Source organism: Neolamprologus brichardi, chromosome 7 (genome assembly GCF_056152115.1).
Source record: "Neolamprologus brichardi isolate AB-2024 chromosome 7, ASM5615211v1, whole genome shotgun sequence".
NCBI classification, from domain to species: Eukaryota; Metazoa; Chordata; class Actinopteri; order Cichliformes; family Cichlidae; genus Neolamprologus; species Neolamprologus brichardi.
This window is the reverse complement of record NC_142110.1, coordinates 15,858,694-15,880,114: the sequence shown is the minus strand read 5'-3', so window position 1 is coordinate 15,880,114 and position 21,421 is coordinate 15,858,694. Positions and strand designations below refer to the sequence as shown.

The following is a 21,421-nucleotide window of genomic DNA, read 5'->3' as shown; positions in this document are numbered from 1 at the left end:
TGTCACTCAAAGTCCTTTCACCGTGTACTATTTTCTGTCTTTTCACATCTAATCTGATCCTTGATTTTCACAGCGTAAGACGCAAACGTACCCCCGAACACTTTCCTCACGGTTTGCAGGTCTTTATTGCTCTGATGTTCATCACTGCATTCCCCACTTCGACCTCCTGAAATCTCACTAGATGGAGCTGTTCTCCACTTTTGAGAGTCCATGTGACTAAGAGTACAACTCTGTGTGTTTTGCAAAGAAACTGATATACCAGACACGTCAGATTTTTTAAGATATTTATTTTTAAAAATGACTCGGGATCTTGGAAATGCTTCACATGTGTCAGCTCGGACGCGGGCTTTCCTTTCTGCCCCACGTAAGCTGTCGAGAATTCATGCAGCTGTGTTGTGTGCCATCGACGCTCTACGGTGATCCTACTAGATTAAAGCTTTGTCACAGAGAAATCAAAAGCTGCAATGATTTGCAATATACTGATATGGATGATAATTGCATAGGATAATAGCCATGCTGTACAATACACATAATTATAAAATAATACGTTAGAATGATTAGTACAGATTTCCTAAAGTAGGCTTTTATACAGGTTTTTTTCATACTTTTCAACATTTAAGTGCATCATATAATATGGATAGTCTTTATATTAACGGTGATCTGATACATAGTTATTATGATTTAATACATACAGTACATACATACAGTAGATCTTAATCAAATTTAGAGGGACATTGCAAAGCCCTTAAATGTAATAGATACTGTCGGATAAAATGAACCAATGGTATGCAGCAGGATGATAAAACTGTACACATCTGTCATACCAGATTACGGTGGTATTTTCTTTTGCTGAGTGTCGTTTTTCCTCTAAAACACACAGTACAGATTATTAAAATGAAGCCACTCTCAGAGAAAAAACAAAACAAAACCAAAAAAAAGCCATTTCTGTAGCAAACAGAAGGTCAACGTCTTGCATGCATTATTTTTAGAAGTAGCAAAAATGTTAAATTAGTGGTTAAGAGCGTGGGGAAAAATAATAAACGTCAACAACCGCATGCAGTCACAATGGTTATAATGTTAACAATTCTATAATGGTTTGGGTACCTCCTGACCTCTCACCCTCACACAATAAAATCATAAGGCATGCCTCATTTAATTCCTCCACAACCATACTTTTAATGGCAGATGCGTCCTATAAACAACGGGTATGGAGTCCATTCTTGTTTACCTTCATATGGTCAATACATGTGTAATGAGACCTGCAGAAAAGAAGATTCAGCTTGTTAGCCCAGTGTATATGCGATCTATTAGTATATATGAGTTATCCTGCGTGACAAAAGCATTCAGTTATTGTTTCATATAGTCAATTTGTATTCTTGGAGGGTCTTTACCTTTTAATATAAAGCACCTTGAGGCAACTGTTGTTCTCATTTGGTTCTATGTAATTACACTTAATTAAATGAAATTAAATCAGTCATCTTGGGTTTGTGGCCACGGGCCTTTATTATCAGGGCTTCTCTTAATAATTTAATACTTACTCAGCAGACAGGCTGCTCAGTTTGTATTCCTCTGGCGGAGATTCTTGTCTTTGTGGTTGTTGGTCGAGTTAGTTTTCCTTTACAAAGAAGTAAAACACACAATCAGCTCTCATCTCAAACGAAGCGTATATGAGGTGTTATCAAGCAGTTCTGTGATCAAATCCCTAAAAAAACCTCCAAAAAACGCCTTGTGGTGTAAATGGCAAATCTCAAATTCAAGGTTATCTTCTCATGCACCTTTACAGTTTATTCAGCAAGGCTGCTGCTTTTTGTCTTAAAACACCTGATTGGACACTTCAAACATCAAACATCAACCGGTCTGGGTGGTGACCCATCATTTTTCATGAAGCTACCTACACTCACAATGACACAAGATGGCACTCTGGCACAAATCCTTCGTAGGGGGAAAAATATAAATCAGCTCGCTTGATATTTGGCCTCTTGGCAAAAATTGTTTGGACATGATCAAGAAGCTGATCTTGAACAGAGATGAGCCTAATTTAAATAAAGCTTTTGAACACATGTCATACACAGAAATTAGTGATCTCAGTCCTAACAACTGTAAAATGATTGTTGTCGTGTGTGAAATAAAAACAGCTAATGCTCAGCTTTCTGTTTCATGACATAAAATAAACGCTGCAGGCTGCTAATTAACCAATTTTAACATCTGCAAGCTTGTGGTAGAAATTTACCATCATTTTATTTATAGATGAAACTGACTGATGTTGACAGTTGACTGATGCCTTGATGATGGGCTCAGGGTTATTAATGCAACCACTGATGAAAACATCTACTACTACTGTTTGCAGCCATAAACTGTATATCAAAGATGGACATAGCCAGAGGATTGTCATTTAGTCCTTTTGTCATGTCTAGTCTCTAAACTTTTAAGCCCATAGAGATTGAAAATGTGACGTCATTCAGGGGTAAAACCGCAAAGAATTCTGGGAACTCGTGGCAAGAAGTACTAGCGCACGCAGGCTTTCAATTGAAATCAGTTATACAGTGATAAAAAGAAACACAAAAAATGGCAAGAAGCTGTTGTATTATTAACTGCAATAGCCGGTCGCATGATAGCCACGGGAAGCCGACGGGTAAAGAGATCGGTTGTTATCGGATTACGTCGTTGAAGAGAAATTGTTCGAGCCATGTTTCCGAAGTAACAAACAGGCGACGGATGGCCTGGATTGCAGCCATTCAAAGACCAAATATAATGTCCCAGAACACTCCAGCTCACATGTTAGTCTGCTCCAAGCATTTCCACAAAGGTCAGTCTTCTGTTGTAGTTAATATGTCATTTTTCATAACATAATTGGTGATATAGGTTACAAGCAAGTCTGGCACTGAACAGAAATTGTCGCACTATGCTCCTTTGTTTATTGTGCATAAATAGTGAATTGTCCTGACACAATATTGTGTTTCACTTCTGTTATTACCATGGTACATTGACAAAAACATATACTTTTATTCACAGGATAAAACAGATTTTTTGTATCACTAATTGTCCAGTACGATTACAGCATACAATAATATTGTCACCGCTATGTTTCTGTAATGCGAACCAGAAATTATTTCCACTACTAATTAATTACCGTTGAGCTCAAAGGTCCTATTAATAAACGGTTAACGACTGTGTATTTATGAAGACGATTTGTGAGACTGGTAAACTTATGATACGTACGATGGTCTTTCGTTCTACACGGTGCATTTCATGGTCCTGTACCCATCCGTTGGTAAACAGTAACTGGGCTTGTTGCAGTGACCTGAAGTTACTAAACTTCATGAGTGTATGCACTCACTCCAAGAACCGTATAATTATAAATATGAGCGTGGTGAAAGTTGGGCAGCACGCTAATGTATTTTGTCCACTCTGTGTGCTCGTAAGGGTATAAACCTTTCACTCCTTTGATTTTTTTCCTCGTATCTTTTCTTTGACTTTTCATCAAGTCTGTCTTTGTACGGACCGGCATTGTTCTCCTTCGTTTTGTACATAACTTTTTTGGGGGGGCAAAGAAAAAGCAAGAATTTATTGGAACCGAAGAATGAACGTTTTGCGGTGCTGCAAATGCTTGCATTTGATGCGGTACTTGGATTGTTTTGCCATGAGTTCCCGGCATGCAATGCGCGAAAGTCACGTGGTCTGTCAATCTCTATATAATGCTGGGATGTCAAACTAATTTTACACCGAGGGCCGAGTTTGGCCCAGTTATGTGGGCCAAATGAGTGAAACTCCAATTTCTGTCAGTCTAAAGACATTTAACTACACATTTAATCCCCGAGATATCTTAATATAATATAAAGAAGTACAATTTCAACAGCACATGTCAGTTTTTTACATTAGAAATGTAAAATTACAGAAAAGTCTTGTAGATCACTGCTTAGCCTTTCCTATATATATTTTGCTGGGTCACTTCTGGCCCCCTAGCATATGTTTGACACTCATGCTATAATGTATTTTATACTAAATGGGACAATAAGTTATAAAATTAACATCACATTTTCTTTAACACGACTTAAAACTAGTGACTGAGCCCATAAACACATGAGGAAAATGTTTACTGAGGTATTAAGTCATGTAAGAAGCATATTAGTTTTTTCTTCTATAGACATTTTGTTGCCCCCTGCTGGCCATTAAAGAGAATGCAGGTATATAGCACTCTCGCATTAGATTACAGTTTTTAGATCTGAGGCTACCTCCATCTTTTACATTCAGTCTTTGACTGCAGCAAGGACAAAACCAGACCCAGGACCAGTTATGTAAATATTTTTTAAACATAATTTTTACCTGCTGAGAGTTTTTTCTGTTCTTGTTTTGTGTGCATTTCAGTGAGCTAAGTTTTTTTCCTCTCAAAAAAGATACTAGGTAACCAAAATTTAGGTTACCAGGACACCTGTCAATAGATTACTGAAGCCAGGAGGGGAAACAGCAAGAACAAAACTATGCCTTAAATCACACATCTGCCTAAAACTACATTGTAGCGTGTTAAAAAACATTTAATAAACAATGCATACTGCTTCTCACTGCCAAACATGGGCGGCTTAAGCAGGACTTTCCTAATCCTGACAACTTGTCAGTCACAGCAACAGTGGCCAAACTTGACCTTAAAATACCATCCGGTGATTTATCTGAAATACTAGGACATGATGCTCACCGTTATTTGTGACCCAGTTTTAGGAACTACTTCACAGTGAGCTCTACAGACTGTCTGGAGTAGATACATCATGATAATCTACAACAAAACACACATTACTTTACCAAGCTAAACAGAGATAAGGTGGGAAGAGGTGAAATGTTTATACTTACATTGGTCCAGCTAGATCATCATCTGTGGCAGCAAGAGGAAAATATGGAGAAATGAACACCAAAAAAAAATAAAATAATCGCAAAGAAGCTGCACACGCTGATGAGGTGTTTTGCTTAAATCTGACATTTAGTGCCCTAAAAATCTCTATGTCTGTGGTTTCAGAGTTCAGACTGTTACCAAATAAAAACAGAAAAAAAGCAGAATGAAAATGCAAAATGAAAAGTAGCTCATGAGAACACTCACAAAAACACAGAGTGTAATTAAACATCACAATAAAATGCACGAGCAACTGAGAACAACAGGCAGAATTCAAACTGGGGAAAAAAAAATACTGTAGTCATGCACAGACAAGCAGTGCTCACAAAGAACATCTGTTCACTCAAGGAGATTAGCAAGAAGCAGGTCCATGAATATCAGCCCTGCGGTGATAACTCAGCGCAGCATTTTCAAACAGTGACGAAACACTTCAAATTCCTTACAGTGCAACATGCCATTTCTCTGCTGCGGTGATTATGTTTATGAGTGTGATGCAAAGACATGGCATAATCATTTTATCAAAACAAATAAAAACCTAAAGTTTGGAACTGAAACGTTTAAAAGTGCTGATTATAATGTGTCGCAGACGGGAGGATGACGAGGCTGAATGCTTATTGAAATTCACGAGGCATGCAAAGTCTCTCACTTACCACAAACACAGTTTACGTTAGGCAATTTGGAAAAAGGGGAGGATGGGAGATATTAAAACAATCTTTTAAAATATATGCAACAAGCGGAGAGAAGGGAAACCAGGTCCGAGAGTTTCAAGTAAAACAATTCACGAAAGCAAGCAATCTGCATCCGTCGTGATTTGCTGCTTAAAGGCTGTACGGATTCTCGTGGTGACTATATCGCTCCCATATTCTGCAATCTATTCTGTTAAAATAATAAACCGTACTGAGAAAACGTTCAAGTGCAATGACTGTAGGCGTTAGTGAATACCACCGACAGTCTTAGGTGTCAGTCATTCCCTCGGTGCTACAGCTAATCAGCAGGTGACAACATCAAAATTCTGTTTGAGAGAAAAAGGTTGCCCAAATACCATTAATGCATAATATATGACGTAGCTAGACTCTCAAATGAAGTGCTCAGCGCTATCAGAAAATTGCAGGATGGCATACCCAGGTTTCACAGCTAAATTACGAGTATCCTTGTTAAGTTTGCATTAGGGACATTGCATTGAGGACACTACAAGGTCCCTGGAAAGGTATTAATAATTGAAACCGGCCACCTCCTCAACACTGCAGTATCATATTTCTCATGAATATTAAATCCATGATATTGTCCTGACAAGGTGCAACAGTGTCTGCGTTCTGGGTCAGCCTCGCTGCCTGAATTATTGAATGCGGGCACAGCGATGGGCACAGTGTCAGGCAACTCTGCCGGTGCACCTGGGGAAGAAATGCCTTCAAGCTCACACCAGAGCCTTTTCACACGACAGACCCATTAGGTATTTCATTTGTATGCTGAACGCAGCTAATCTATCCCCAGTTATATTTAAACAATGGACTAATAAAACATTCCTAAGCATCATCAGCGGTGACTCACCGTCTTGTAAATCTTCTGGCTTCTTGCGCTTCTCATAAACAACGATGATGATGACCAGGATGATGATCTCAGCCAAAACCCCCAGGAGAGGCCATAAGGGGGCCAAGTGGCTGCGAACCCTCAGCACAGATTTCTCAGTAGTGTGGCCAATCATGTTGGTGGCGTTGCAGACGTACACCCCTGGATCTTCATTAATGTCCAGATTCAGAATGTGGAGCTCTGTGTAGTTGTCTTTGCTGACGATGTAGATGCGTGTTGAGTTTTCAAAGTCCTACGAAGAGGGAATGAAGAGAATCATCCTGGTGATTTGGCAGTGAGAGTTTTTCTTACATGGACAGTTTTTTGTGCCTTAGTTTAGATCATGGGGTATTATAAATTCACCAGACATGTTATTAGGTACACCTGTTCAGCTGCTTATTAACACAAATGTCTAATAAGCCAATCACATTGCAGCAACTCAGTGCATTTAGGCTTGTAGACATGGTCAAAACGACCTGCTGAAGTTCAAATTGAGTATCAGAACAGAAAAGAAAGGTGATTTAAGCCACTTGCATTTCAGAAACTGCTGATTTACTGGGTTTTCCCACACAACCATCTCTGAATCATCTGCAGTTGTCTGGGTGACAATGCAGTGTTGATGTCAGAGGTCAGAAGAATGCCCAGACTGCTTAGAGTTGATAAAAAGTAACTCAGATAACCACTTATTACAATCAAGGTATGCAAAAGAGCATCTCTGAACGCACAGCACATCCAACCTTGAAGCAGATGGACGCCAGCAGCAGAAGATCAGGTGCTGCTTTTTGTCACCTAAGAATAGGAAACGGAGGCTCCAGGTCGCATGGCCTCACCAAAATTGGATGATAGAGGGTTGAAAAAATGTTGCTTGGCCTGATGAGACTAAATTTCTACCTGAATATTTGGATGGTAGGATTTGGCATAAACAACATTAAGGCTTGGGTCCATGCTGCACTTTATCAACATTTCAGGCTGTTGTGGTGGTCTATGGTGTGGGGGATATTTTCTTGGCCCAGAGCATCACTGACTCACCACCCACCTATGTGAGTATTGTTGCCGATCCACACAGTGTATGCGTCTTCTGATGGCTCCTTACAGCAGGATAATATACCATGTTATAAAGCTAAGATATTTTCAAACTGGTTTCTTGAACATGTCAATGAGTACACTGTTTCTAAAATGACCTACACATTCACCAGATCTCAATCCAATGGAGCACCTTTGAGATGAGGATTGTTTCAAGCACCTTGTTTAATCTATGCTATCACTGATGGGGATGACAAGGAGTACAGAGAACTGACCCAAGGCTTTGTGGACTGGTGCCAGCAGAACTACCTCCAGATCAACACTAGTTAAACCAAGGAGCTGCAGAGTAAAAACATCAATTTTTCTACTTCACTTTGGAGTCCAATAGCGTCTTTTAAATAGATTTTTTTACCAATAAAACTTTAACTACAGGGTGGGCCATTTATATGGATACAGCGTAATAACATGGGAATGGTTGGTGATATTAAAGTCCTGTTTGTGGCACATTAGTATATGTGAGGGGGCAAGCAGTTTGCTAACTGTAGCATGGGAGATGGGTGGTCTCGTAGGGTGTCTTGCATTGAAATCTGCTGCAATGACCCGGTTACTGCGTTCACCAGATATCAACACAATTTCGATCTGCTCCTCACGTGTTAACCTCTTCGACATGTCAATGGCTGTGAACAAAGAGAAACCTGTAAATAACTCATGAAAGAATAAAGTTACATTGAAACAAAGCACACCATTGTTTTTCTTGTGACATTACCAATAAGTTTGATGTGTCACATGACCCTCTTCCTATTGAAAAACAAAAGTTGTATCCAAGATGGCCGACTTCTAAATGGCCTCCATGGTCACTGTCACTACCCGATCCGTACCGGAAACCCGATCGGTACCCCGCATGCGCAAATCTTACGTCACTTCCTCTATTTGCCAACATTGCGACATTCAATATATTTGAATGATACGGTTAGCGCCCAGTTAGCTCCTAGCATTTCTCAACAGCTCTGCCTCCTTTTCGACTGCCCGGGACATTTAAACAATGGATAATCCGTATACAAACAAAGTCATGCTTTTCTCCTCAACAGAGAGCGTTCCCCGATTGAAAAACAGCGCCGTAAAATAAGAAGAATGGTGCCTAATTACAGACTTAATAATATTGATTTAGCAATGTGTCACGTGAAGATTCATCAGCCAGATTAAGTGTTTACTGACAATTGACAGTGATAGCGGACATCATCATCACTATTCCAGTCAATCCTCTCCTCACAGACAAGCATAAACGCACTCGACTATCACTAAATCAAATTTAACACACGTTTGTAATGACGCCAATTCATTTTACAATTGGGTTCATTCGCTCGGTCAGCAGGTGGCAGTATCCTCGTACACTGCCATTAAATGAACAGAAGAAGAAGAAAACATCTGCACATGCGCGGTACGGATCGGGTAGACCCGATTTGTACGGTCCGACTTTGCACATGTGCAGTAAGGATCGGGGAGTCCCGATCCGCAACTATCTTTTTATTTTTCGTTTTTGTCTACATTGTACTGAAATGCTTCATTATTGCAAACATTTTAAGATATACTTATTATTCTTAACATCTTAACCGATACTCTGACCCATAACTATCGTAAAACGCTACGACCGGAAGTAGACACCTTTCGCGCATGCGGGGTACCGATCGGGTTTCCGGTACGGATCGGGTAGTGACAGTCACCACCCATCTGGAGGAGTTTGCCCCCTCACATATACTAATATGCCACAAACAGGACTTTAATATCACCAACCATTCCCATGTTATTACGCTGTATCCATATAAATGCCCCACCCTGTATATGAATGTAGTTATACTAAAGTAAAAATAAACTCAAAAAAAGAGTCTTTTCACTTTTATTTTGAAAGGTTAGCTATTGTTTTTTCTTTCTATGACCGTGGGCTTTTTTTTTTAAAAAAAACATAAAATCAGACTGAAAAACAACAGTCGTGCCTGAGTGTGATACTTTTCAGGTGAAACTGTTATATCGGTGGGTGTTGTGTTTATATTTATTCTGGATACGTTTTCATTTTTCCATTTATTGTAGATCAATTAAAGAATCGATCTACAATATTTTCCATTTGTTGTTTCTGGTAATCGTAAATGTTCTTGTTGAGCTTTAATATTTAGAGTAAGTCAAACACATAAAATCCTTACTGTGTTAGACTGCAGCTGTGGGATTTGTAGACCTCTTAACCTTAAGTGTTCTTAATGGTGACCTTCTGCTTAGGTAGCTAGTCTGAATTACTAGCAGGAGATTTACTTTACCACTGAAACCAGTTGCTGTACATATGAGACTTAGAATCTTTTTAAAATCATAAAATCTAAACATCACAAATGATATCTAAGCAGTATCATTTATATTCATATGACATACCTTGTCGTTCCTGCGCCAGGACCACACAGGGTGAGGATAGCCCACAGACTTACAGTGGAGTATAGCGTGATCGCCCTCGTTCTTATTCTCACTACGTTTGTGGCCTACAATCTCAGGAGCAGCTAAAACACAAAACACATTTGAGAAATTAATTATTTTTAAATAACAATAATAATATAATTTTTGTTATTTTTCCAAGGTGAAACTGATAGTAATGCTCTCACTGTTCGCTGTATTGTTTTTAACCACATTGCACATTTATGAAGTAATCTGAGTAAAAGCTAAATATAACTTATAACTAAAACAGTCACGAGGTAAATCACAAACAGCAGATTGTTTTCTTTTTTAAGAATAAAGCACTGAAGCGCAAAGCAGGGGTCATTCCAATAGTCTTTTTACACTGCAGAGACAAACACTTGTGTGTATGAAAGTGAACTTCAAACATAAAGCATTACATTTAATATAGTAAGAGTATTTGAGCCAGTGTAACCATAAACTGTGTGCATTACTCAGTATATTATAAAACGGACTGCAATAATAGAAATGCCCCATATAATATCAAGAAAACTGCCCCTGAAATCCAATTTACCTCCATTGCAATGCAACAGCAGAAAAGGCTGACCAGATTTTACATAATCCCTTTCCATCAGACAAACAAGACACCATCTGCTGCCACTGAGCCGGGCACTGGCTTGATGGAGGTGTCAAGGGCACCGGCTGCCCCTGAGCAGCCAGCAGAGCCGTTTGAGATCACAGGTCCTCACATGACAGCGATACAAGTGCTCAAGGCCATTTTTATTGGTGGCATCTCTAATGTGGCCTCAAAATTGCAAAGATGGCTTTAGCTCGCCAGTCAACACCTACATTTAACTTCGATGGTGGCGTTGGCCGAAGGAGTCGTGCTGAAGTTGTAGACACACATGTACACTCCAGCGTCATCTGCTCTTGGTCTTTTCAGCCTGCGGAGCAGAAATACATCTCACGTGAACGCACGCCAGGCTGCTAAACACCTCTTCCTCGCACACTCGTGAAAAAAGCTGACCTGTACTCAGTGTTCTTGCTTGAGTCACGCGTTTCTGGGATCTCCTCGCCGTTCTTCATCCAGAAGCTTTCCTGGACGGTGCTGTGGGGGCTGGTCAGGTTGCACTGCAGTGTGAGGCTTTCTCCTTCCACTGGAAGCGTGACGTGTTCAGAGGCAGCAATGGACGGCTCTGCAAGAGAGGCATAGCTCAGCCACAACAGAAGTAGTGGGTGAAGGCGCGCTGGAAGATGTAGAGTTCAGACACTACAGACGACTGGTCATTTTTCAATAACGCTCAGGAATAGTTTCAAGTGGGAGGAATTATTCTGGGCATCCCAGCCTGCTGAAGTAAAGGTCCATTCACTTTCTGGGAAGCTGGACATGAAATACACCCATTCGAGCGACTACATTACCAAATATAACTTTACAGAACAAAATGCAACTTTTGGATTACAGGCTAGCTTTGGATGAATTTACTCTTTTTAAGAAGCACTTGGTTTAATTATAGCAGGTGGATGTGTTTTGTGTGAGGCATGATGATAAGTATACATCTGTTACAATGCAGGTGGATAAAAGCAGGCTTCACATTACAGTGACTCCAGAACATTTTTTATGAAGCACACTAATGTTATTTATACCAATTCTTTGCACTTACCACAACTGATTTAGCTTTTCATGAAAATATCCCTCCACTTAATTTAGAGATTCGATTTATTATCTTAAAATGAACCCCTTACAACAATTAAAATCTGCCTCCTCATCCCGTAGAAATGTAACCTGCCGAAGCTGCTCGCTTCAGTTGGCTTTTAAACAATGAAGATCTTAATTGGAGAGTTAGTATTCTGCTTAATCCTGATTATCTATGTCTTGTTTGCACAGTTAGACACCAGTGAAGCTCTTAATCTTTAGTCATGGCCTAAAACACCGTCTGCACACAAAGCACCTGCAGGTTTGTGCTGGCAGGTACTCAGCCCCCCTCCCCCCCCCAAAAAAAAGAAAAAAAACTGTATGGAGATTTGGCCCCCATTTTGTCCTTTTATAAGGCAGTCTGCTGAAGAAGATACGCGTCTCTAGAAAAAGCACTGTGATTCTGGTAAGCAAACAAGAAACTACTGTTAGCGCTAATATGAGTCAGAAATGAGACGTGCTATCACTCTCCAAATAAAAGATGGCTGTGATGAAGGTGATACCAAATGCCAAATAACAAGCAGGTTACAACAATGAGAGAAAAATCACAATTATAATTAATCATTCTGGGAAATTAGAAGAAAAGAGGAGAAAAAGGAGGCAAAGAAGGAAAAAACTGGGCTCTGTGAGCTCTAGTTTGAAGTAAGAGTTGAAATGTGGGATGAGCATTAAAAAAAAATAGTACTCAGCTCTGCTTATTAAAGATAACAAGAAGATGAGAGGATGGTGTTTTTTCCTCATTTCTCAGGTCTGTGGGGGAGGGTGGCACCTACTTAGGAAGCTACTGCTCCTCTGGAGAGGTATGATGGAGGCTGAATCACACAGGAACTGGGGGAGGATTGCTCTACACTGACCACTCACTCTGCAGCACTGTTATAGTGGCCTGAGCACGGATCCAGGTGGTGGCTGGATTTTGGTGGAGGTCATTACGCCGTGGGTCATTGCTGGCTCTGCACTCGTATGTCCCAGAATCGTCTAGTGTGAGATGCGATACGCCCAACACGCTCACAGCATTGATGCCGTAGGCGGTGCTGATGGACACCCGCCGCTTCCGGGCACCATCCCACAGCTGCCTGAAAGAGTCGGCTCGGTTGATCTCAGAGTACCACCACTGGATTTCGGGGGTGGGGTTACCTACCACGTCACAGTACAGCTCAAAGGTGTCACCTGTGAGCTTAGTCTCAGAAAGAGGTGATTTCACAAAGCCCGCCGGTGCTGGTGGTGGTCGTTTACGGGGGCAGCGTGTCCAGAGGCAAAACAAAAGAGGAGAAACAGGTGCAGGTGAGAAAATAACAGGTATAAATTAAAACAGGAGCCAGACAAGGGACATGACAAAATGAAAAGAACAGCAAGAAATGCAAAATAATGAACAGAACAGACAAATTATGTTAAAATTAGAAATAAATAAATGAATAAATGACAGCTGCTTAACTCCCCAATTAATCTAATCATTTCCCTTCATTAATTAATCTGGCACTCATTAGTTTGTCCCAATTGAAAAGGGACTTGTTATCAGAGGATCCTTGAAGCTAGTCTCACCACTTGTAGCCACCTCAAGGCACAACTTTAATTTCAGTGGTCCCAGGGATGAATAAGGACACCAGTCAAATCTGACTAAAGAAAGGTTCCTGGTTTGTAAGTAATTCTTCTACTACCAACTTTGCTGTTACACAATCACCCCACAGATTTCAGTTAAGCATAATTTTTATCCACAGTGCGCTCTGAATCTAAATCAAAGAAGAAAGAAATTGACATTTTGGGTTCATCCTGTTCTAACTGGAAAGCAACATCAGGAAGTTTGTTTGATCGAGAAGTTGAATCTGTATTACGGTCTCTTTTGTACACATTTCAACAAATCGGTGAAAAATCGAGTTTTTAGTCCAAAAAATAAATGCTGAAAATTTCTCCTGCAAAATTTAGCAGTTGGTGTGAACCGCTACAAAAAACCTTTTTGCACAACTTTTACACCAAATTTAAAATAATCCTTTTATATATCTCATCTTGGCTCTGTCAGCTCAAGATGTTTTAAGTCCTCTCACCTTAAGCCAACTTCACCGTGTTTACAACAAGCACCCACTGTATATATACAGTATATATTACACAAAATATGAAAAAACAAATGAGATGCGACCATTCGCTCTCAACCAGAGCCCAGCGCAATGTGATGGCGTCTGATGCAAAGTCACAAATCAGTTCATTGACAAACAGTTACACCTCTGATGAGCCATCAGTCATCACACTGACAATTTTTGCTCTGGGAACAAGAGACAACCCCAGATCTGTCTAAACTATTATTGCTGCTATTCCTGGGAAGCTTTAATTCAGTTCTTCTGGGACGGCCCTGCAAGGCTGCTCTCACTTGGTTCTGTGCAATTAATGGCATCATATAAAACTGCGCCTGGCTCGCACAGCGCTCACATCAAGAAGTCCTCCACACGACCTTGTCATTTTCTTGGCTGTATAATAAAAATATCTCAGTGCTCAGAAAATCATCGTGTTTATGTAATTACTGAATAACAAGGACACTGATACAACAAGCTGCTTATAATTTGACTGGATTGAAATGTCTCCCTTTTAAATGTAAATGCTTTTAATCATGGAGGTGGAAGTTATAAGCACGGTCTATAGGCTCTGCAGAGAGACAAGAGATTTATAGAAGCCTCAGCTCTGGGTCTCTGGGGAGTGTGTGGGCACATGGTGATAGACCCCCTGTGTTTCCATAGAAGCACTCTACGGCAACAAAGTAGGAAGAAGAGACAGCCAACCAGATGAGACAGACCATCACAAGACAGATGATCACCTGGTTTCTGTGTCAAGCTGCTAACATCACAAGACTCTGCTGCACAGCCTGCAACGGGTTCCTGAAGACCAGCCCATATACAGTGTGCACATAAAGATTCCTTCGTACATGCAAACCAGTAAATAACATGACTGAAACCTAAAGCCAGCCCCTCAGCTCTTATTGCAGAAATGCTGAGAGACAGACCCTGTCAACTCCGACAGAGTAGACATGTTAAAAGTGCTGAGCCAGTAGCCACGTCCTCGCACACCACTGTACAGCACATGTCAGAATGACGCCACTCGCGTCAGGAGGATTTCGGTTTAGTTTTGTGTGCGTCTAATGTGTGGGATGTTTTTTTCCATTAGTGAATAATAAGCTAGCTTAATATCTTAAATTAAACATGATGTCCAAAGACAAAGTTCTTACATAGCCCTTCAAAGTTTGAATGCAACTTAAGGTCACATTCGTGGTGCAACTCAGCGAGAACGTTCATGACTGACGCGGGCCCGGGATTTCGAAGGGTGGAAAACTATGCTACTCAAGCTGGATTTCAAAATGTGCTTCTTTTCACATGAGCTGGGCGAGGACAGCTCACCAAACTGTGGAGAATTGTAATGTTTGTCCTTTTCATTAAGGCCTAAATTATCTACACAGTCCCTATTTGAGCCACAAATCAAAGCTCCTTCTGTTAGCAATGAATCTTTTTTTTACTCACAGTGAAATGCGTTTCCTGTACTGCTGTCACAAAGACTGAGGTTCACTTTTATTTTTTCACCTCCTTTATCCCCTCCAATGATTTTTTTCTTTAATTTGTTACTTTCCACAGTTGCTGCTCCGCTATTTCCATCGCTTAGGGAACGCCACTGATGAATGCCAGGGAAAATAAAATTGCTATCGTCTTCTCATTTTTTAGTGATTTTCCTGGGAGATTTTGTATCTGGTGCAAGACAGAATTACATCATAAACCTTTGATGATGGGAGGCAACCAATCTAAAAACAAATGGTGCTAAACTCAACAGCCATTGTGCAAAGAACATTTAGTTCATATTGACATGTTAAAGGAAATAATTTGCCTATTTCGCACTTAAACTTATAAAAACCCAATGCAACATCGTAAAATTGTTCTTGTTGTAGAAAATCACATCACATTTATTATCAAGAGATCTATTCGTATATGGTATATCAGCGTGACAGTCCAACAATCTGTTATCGCCATCTAACATTTTCATGGTCTGTGTTCCCAATTTGCTTCTAAATTCTTTCTGAATTTTAATGTGCATAAAGCTCCTGTGTGTGTGTCTTTTGTTCTCTCAATGAAATAATTGTTTGGTCTTTAGATGTTGTGTTTATATTCTTTTTCTGTTAATACTGCAGATCTGTGCATTATTGGTCCTTGTATTTTTTTTATTTTTGCACTTTTGCACTTTTTGACTTGTGGTTTTTTTTTGTTGTTGTTGTTATTTTTAAAACCTTTAGCCTTTCAGTTTGGTTTCAGTTCAAGTGTTTATTTTTATTCTTTGCAGCAGTTTTAGTTTCCTCTGTTTTTCCCCATCTGTTCCTCTTTCTTGTCTTTCTACTAGCATCTGTTCCACTGTTTGTTATTCTTGTTAGCCGCTGCATTTACCCTTTGTCTTCTGAGCTGTTCCCTCTTTTGCTTTGAAGGTTACCTTTCTGCCGTGCCTCGCTCTAGTTTTACTTTTGGTTTGTAATAAACTGTGTTGATTAGGTTAAGCTGTGTCTCGTTCCTCACCTGTTTCCACCTGCCCATCGGTCCAGTATATAAATAGTCCTAACTTTCTTTTGTCCTTTATCAAAGTGTTTGTTCCTGTCCGGATCCACACTATGACACTGTGTGCCAATTTCAGGTTTATTATTCAAACTGCAAATCCAAGAGCACAAACTGACAGCAGACGACCTCGAATAGTCTGACAAATCCAATTTAAATGTGTCTAAAATGAAGAAATTCTGGCCACAGTCCCAGTTTATGTTCCAACACATACTGAAGAAAACAGCAATTACATACATTCACATGCTGGACGGTGTTAACTGCACAGTGAAAATGGTTCTAATATATATGTCTTAAATGTTTTGATATAGTTTAATAAACATTTCGTAGCACTGAAATGCAACATAAGGGAGCTGATGTGTTATAGTAACAATAATTATACTTACATGCAATCAGATTAAACTGAATTTGACAACTGTGTTGTTCAAGCATGTTAATGTTTTATATGCATCGTGGGGCTTCAGAAAACGGCACTACTTCTCTTACATTTCCCTGTAGGGATTGCCTTTGATGTTAGATATAGCAGAAATGCACATTAGAGATGAAACAATGCATCCATCAAATAATTATCAGAAAAAAAAAGAATAAATGTGGGCAATTGTGGTTAGTCGTGATCAGTAATGGTTTATGTCATTCACCAGTCCAAAATACAAACCGTTCACTGGTTCCAACCTTTTAATTGCAGGATTTAGCTTTTTTTCTCTCCTGTGTGCTCCTCAGCTGCTCGGGGTTTAAATTTTCACGAGAAACATGTCAGCATGGTCTTATGTTTCGGAAAACTGTGATGAGATTTTTTCCCTTCTTCGTCCATATGTTGACCAAATAATCTCTTAGCCAAGTGAGAGTAATAATCAATGGATTGCTGGGCAATGAAAACAACTGGTATTTAATATCCCCGGCAATTATCGTGCTTTATATGCTTTTGTTAATTTGCTCTATTATAATACAATACATTGTTACATCTTTTAGTTTTACATGTTTAAATCGTTTCCTTAAACACAATCATTTTCAGTCTCTGGAAACATCTACAAATGTAATGCAAATTATTTGTAATTTGGCCAATTCATCAGGTACTGAAACAATAAAATTTACAACTCAAACTGAAATAGCTCACAAAATATCCTTTTTTTAGCTTCTGAAAATAAAACATTACTTTGTTTTTCAGACTGTTTAAACAGTCTATTATGTTAACTTCTCTTTAGACTCATACGTCCACAGAGAGTAGGGCTGGGAATCACAAGATACGATCTTGATACATTGGGAAAAGAATCATTTATTTCATCTCTGCACTGTTGTGCTACAGATTACTATTGCATTAAATACCAATTCAATGAACTGGCAGTCTGATTTTTCCCCCATGTGAGTCAGTTTCTTCTCCTTCTTCGCTTCATTTAAAACATTAGCTCAAAGAGAAATGAAGAAGTGAGTCTGGTAAATCAAACTGGATTGATATCTATTTAGAGCAGGGGTGTCGAACTCCAGGCCTCGGTGTCCTGCAGGGTTTAGATAACACCCTGGGTCAACACATCTGAATCAAATGATCAGTTCATTACCAGGCTTCGTAACTTCGTAACTGGAGAACTTTAGGACATGTTGAGGAGGTAATTTAGCCATTTAAATCAGCTGTGTTGGATCAAGGACACATCTAAAACCTGCAGGACACCGACCCTCGAGGCCTGGAGTTCAACACCTGTGATTTAGAGCATCTGTATGTTGTGAAAAAACATTGATATTTGGTGTCAGAGGGGGGATAACGCATCTCGACAAGAAGCAACATGATATACTGTTGTATTAATCTTTTGAGATATAGCTTCACATATAAGCAGCCATTCTGGGACGTGACTGGCAGCAGTGTTTGTTAATATTTTGTGTGACCGCAATCTGAAGAAAGGAAGAAGAAAAAGAAGAAGAGAGAAAACTACAATATTTGAAAGGCAATAAAGAAGATTGATCTCTACCTCCTCCTGTCGGATGTAAAGCCAGTATTTCTAATCAGAAGTCTGAGCTTTGTCAGCTCTGATTGGAGAAGAGATGTTATGAGTGGGCGCACAGTATAGGAGGAGATGTGTAATGCAATCCTACACATGGACCGCTCCGGGGAAGGCCGGAGCTCAATCCATTCTCACTCGTCCGCACACAGAGCTCGCAAAGGGATGCAAGAAGCACTGCACGCTTACAGTATACACAAACAGATAGTGGGCTGAGCGGGGGTTACACTGCCCTAATCAGTTTGGGGAGGGATGAGGTTTACGAGCCGAGGGTGAATTGGGCAAGTGGAGCTGCGCTGGGAAATCAATGCCATTCTGCAGTGCAGCACGTCTCAGCAAAGAGTTAACAGATTCACTGTTGCAAGAGGACATTAAAGCCATAGTTCCCAGTGCAGCATCTCTGCTCTAAAAATAGGAACATGCAGCAAAATGGACTGATGCTATTTACAGAGCTGCGCTTCTAAGGTCCTACATAATTACACAGGCCTACATGTTACAAGGCTGATGCATACAATTATTTCACTCTGTAGCAGAGGATTTTATTTTTCCGAATTCCTGATCCCTATCCTGCCATTTCTGAGCAGACCCAAGCGTGACAGCATGTTGACTGGACGTGTGAGAGAGTGTTTGTGTGCTGGCATCACAGGTTTTAAACTTCAGTGTGGCACGATCCTACCCGTGGACAGAACTTGTCCTTGCTGCCTGAACCGCTCATGTATCGGCTCAGTATTCAGCTCCACACTTCAAAGGACATTTTAGGGACACTGCACAGGCCTCCTTATGGCTCACTACAGCAGTACAGATTGTAGCCCATTAATGATTTATTCACCCTTCTTTTCTAACGCTGGGCCAACAAGACGCCAATCGATCCGCTCTGGTGTGTTTCTATCAGAGTAACGTTGAAGGATTATCTAATGAGGCTGGAGGAATCTTGCAGTGATTCATTTAAAGTAACATTTTTTTAATGCATCAAAGTCAGCCAATGCCAGTGCCTCCCTTAAAACCGCATTCTCACCATGATGTGTAACACGCTGCGTTTTTCTATAGGGAGAGCTTTCCTACCGTTCTGAGATGAGACGGACTGCAGCATCAGAGCTCCAAATATCGCCACCGAGAAGATCATGACTGCAGCTCTGCGTTTGCCAGGTATCATCTTCGGAGACGGTGGACGGAAAATGCCGGTAGGAGAGCGCTAAGGTGACCTGCGCCGGTTATGATGGAGCGGGCTGGGTTCGCCGAGGCTCGCACCTCCAGATACTCCCCAGTCGTGTCACGTACAGAGTCAAGCGTCGCTAGGTAGACGAGCGTGAGCCCACAGAGGTGCAGCTGGCTACCTGTGCCGCTCTGCTGACAACCCGGTGCAGATACCGAACCACCTTTTTTTCCTTTTTTTTTTTCTTAACCACCCGTTACATCTTTAATCCCGCGAGATCTTGGAGGAGCGCAGAGACAAGACGGTGCGTGGCAAAGTGAAGCACAAATCGATTTTGTTGAAATAAGATAATAACCATGGTATTTATATGTATACTGCTAAACCTGTTTTGTACGAAGCCCCTTAAGAATTAGAATATAGTTGCGATTGTTTCTTTCTTGTAGTCAAATTAAGCCGTTGTCGCCTACAGTGTCTGCAAACCAATCAGAAGCGAGTGTTTCTTTGACACTTCATCCTCCAGTAGCTACTCGCTGAGCAGCCGTGTCCTGTGTCAAGCAAGTTCTCACTCGGGCTGACTAAGCCTTGAACCCAACAGCACCTGTGGCTTTACGCAAACTTTTAATCCAATTTCTCTTTGAGCAAATATAGGTTAATGGCAGGCTGACACCTACAGCACAGAAGCACAAGTCACTTGGTCTTCTACATCATGAATTTGGGGCAAAGAGTATGGTGTCTTTTGCGTGCGGAACATTATTTTTGATCCACGCTGACATGACAGCATCACACAGTTGCTGCAGATTTATCACCTGTACATCCATGATGCCAATGTTCCGTAGCACTACACCTCAAAGGTGCTCTGTTGGATTGAGATCTTGTGACTGTGGGCGCCATGTGAGTACAGTTAACTCATTTTCATGTTCAAGAAACCAGTTCGAGGGGATCTGAGCTTCGTGACATGGTGTGTTATCCTACTGGAAGCATCCATTAGAAAATGAGTATTCTGTAGTTTTAAAGGGACGGACAAAGGGATGCAAATACGTCACTTTACCACCAGCAACCGCCTGAACAACTGATACAAGTCAAGAAGAATGAATGCGTTTATGTTGTTAACACTCAATTCTGTCTCTACCAGACCAGGCATTATTGTAGTATCAGTTTCCTGTTATCACCTGACAGGAGTGGCATTTGGTGTGGTCTTCTGCTGTTGTAGTCCATCTTCCTTCTCCGTTCTGATGCTCAGTTTGAACTTCAGCAGGTTGTCCTGGTCGTGCCTAAATGCACTGAGATGCTGCCATTTGATTGGCTGATCACATATTTGCATTAATGTGAGATTGAACCAGTGTATTGAACAACGTACTAACCAAGAGTTTGTACTCATATCACCATACTTGCATCGTTTGCATAATTATATGTAAGTGAAAAAAAGCATCTACATATCAAATAAAAAGAAACAATTCAATTCAGTTTTATTTATATCGCAACCAATCACAACAACTGTTGCTAACACTCTATATTGTAAATTAAAGATTTGTTTCACCACTTCTTCAGTCAGTAATTAAATTCCTGTATTAATAAAAGAGAAAAGTAAAACCTAAGAGTTATTTCAGCAGCTTTTCTTTGTGATAATCGCTTTTGGTATTCATGAGGTATGCCTGTTTAGATCAGTACATCTCTTTTTGAATTCATATCTGTCATTTTGCCTTCATTGGCATTTCAGTGTGAGATGAGGAGACAGGAAAAACGGTGCACAGTCCCACATAAAGTGGGTCATCTGGACTCCCAGATATCACAGATGGATAACAGATTTAAAAACCTGAATATATAGGTCAAGAAATACAAGGAACGCACTAGCACAATAATCAGTTTATATCCAGGTTTTCTCAGCCTGCTGTATAAAACTGCTGAGCTGGTTCAGTTGGTTCTGACTTTTAAAAAATGGACGATTTCTCGCAGCGACTTCAAAACAGGGTTCATTGTTGGGGCATAAGTGGCAGGATCATCAGTCAGAAAGCCTGAGTATGAAAATAGTGTGACTCATTTTGGCCAGTAAGTGAAGAGATGACCCAAAAGCAGCATGCAAAGGTAGGCAAAATACAAAACCCAGATAACAGAAAGTTCACA

At 40.4% G+C, this 21,421-nt stretch overlaps 1 protein-coding gene across 2 annotated transcripts; it reads right to left on the bottom strand.

Annotated features, from left to right (window-relative positions):
* Nucleotides 1–270: 270 nt before the first annotated feature.
* Nucleotides 271–19,726, bottom strand: LOC102800227 (neuroplastin-like). Of its 2 annotated transcripts, none has more exons than XM_035916106.2 (8): nt 19,210–19,726; nt 10,926–11,094; nt 10,748–10,842; nt 9,884–10,005; nt 6,428–6,698; nt 4,843–4,864; nt 1,539–1,615; nt 271–1,259 (listed from the first exon to the last, which is right to left on the bottom strand). In XM_035916106.2, exons 1-7 carry the CDS (start codon nt 19,298–19,300, stop codon nt 1,555–1,557), a joined length of 831 nt encoding a protein of 276 aa, XP_035771999.1. In that variant the 5' UTR covers nt 19,301–19,726; the 3' UTR covers nt 271–1,259; nt 1,539–1,554. The 2 variants fall into 2 exon arrangements, with proteins under 2 accessions (XP_035771999.1, XP_006782694.1); XM_006782631.3 differs by having other exon boundaries at nt 4,843–4,852; nt 19,210–19,725.
* Nucleotides 19,727–21,421: the final 1,695 nt, after the last annotated feature.

Excerpts from the sequence above, each read along its gene's own strand:
- LOC102800227 (XM_035916106.2), bottom strand. The coding sequence starts at position 19,300 with ATGATACCTGGCAAACGCAGAGCTGCAGTCATGATCTTCTCGGTGGCG. Across the intron at positions 11,095-19,209 it reads GTCCGTCTCATCTCAGAACG|AGCCGTCCATTGCTGCCTCT; the intron begins GTAGGAAAGCTC and ends CCTCTCTTGCAG. Across the intron at positions 6,699-9,883 it reads CCTGGCGCAGGAACGACAAG|GACTTTGAAAACTCAACACG; the intron begins GTATGTCATATG and ends CCCTCTTCGTAG.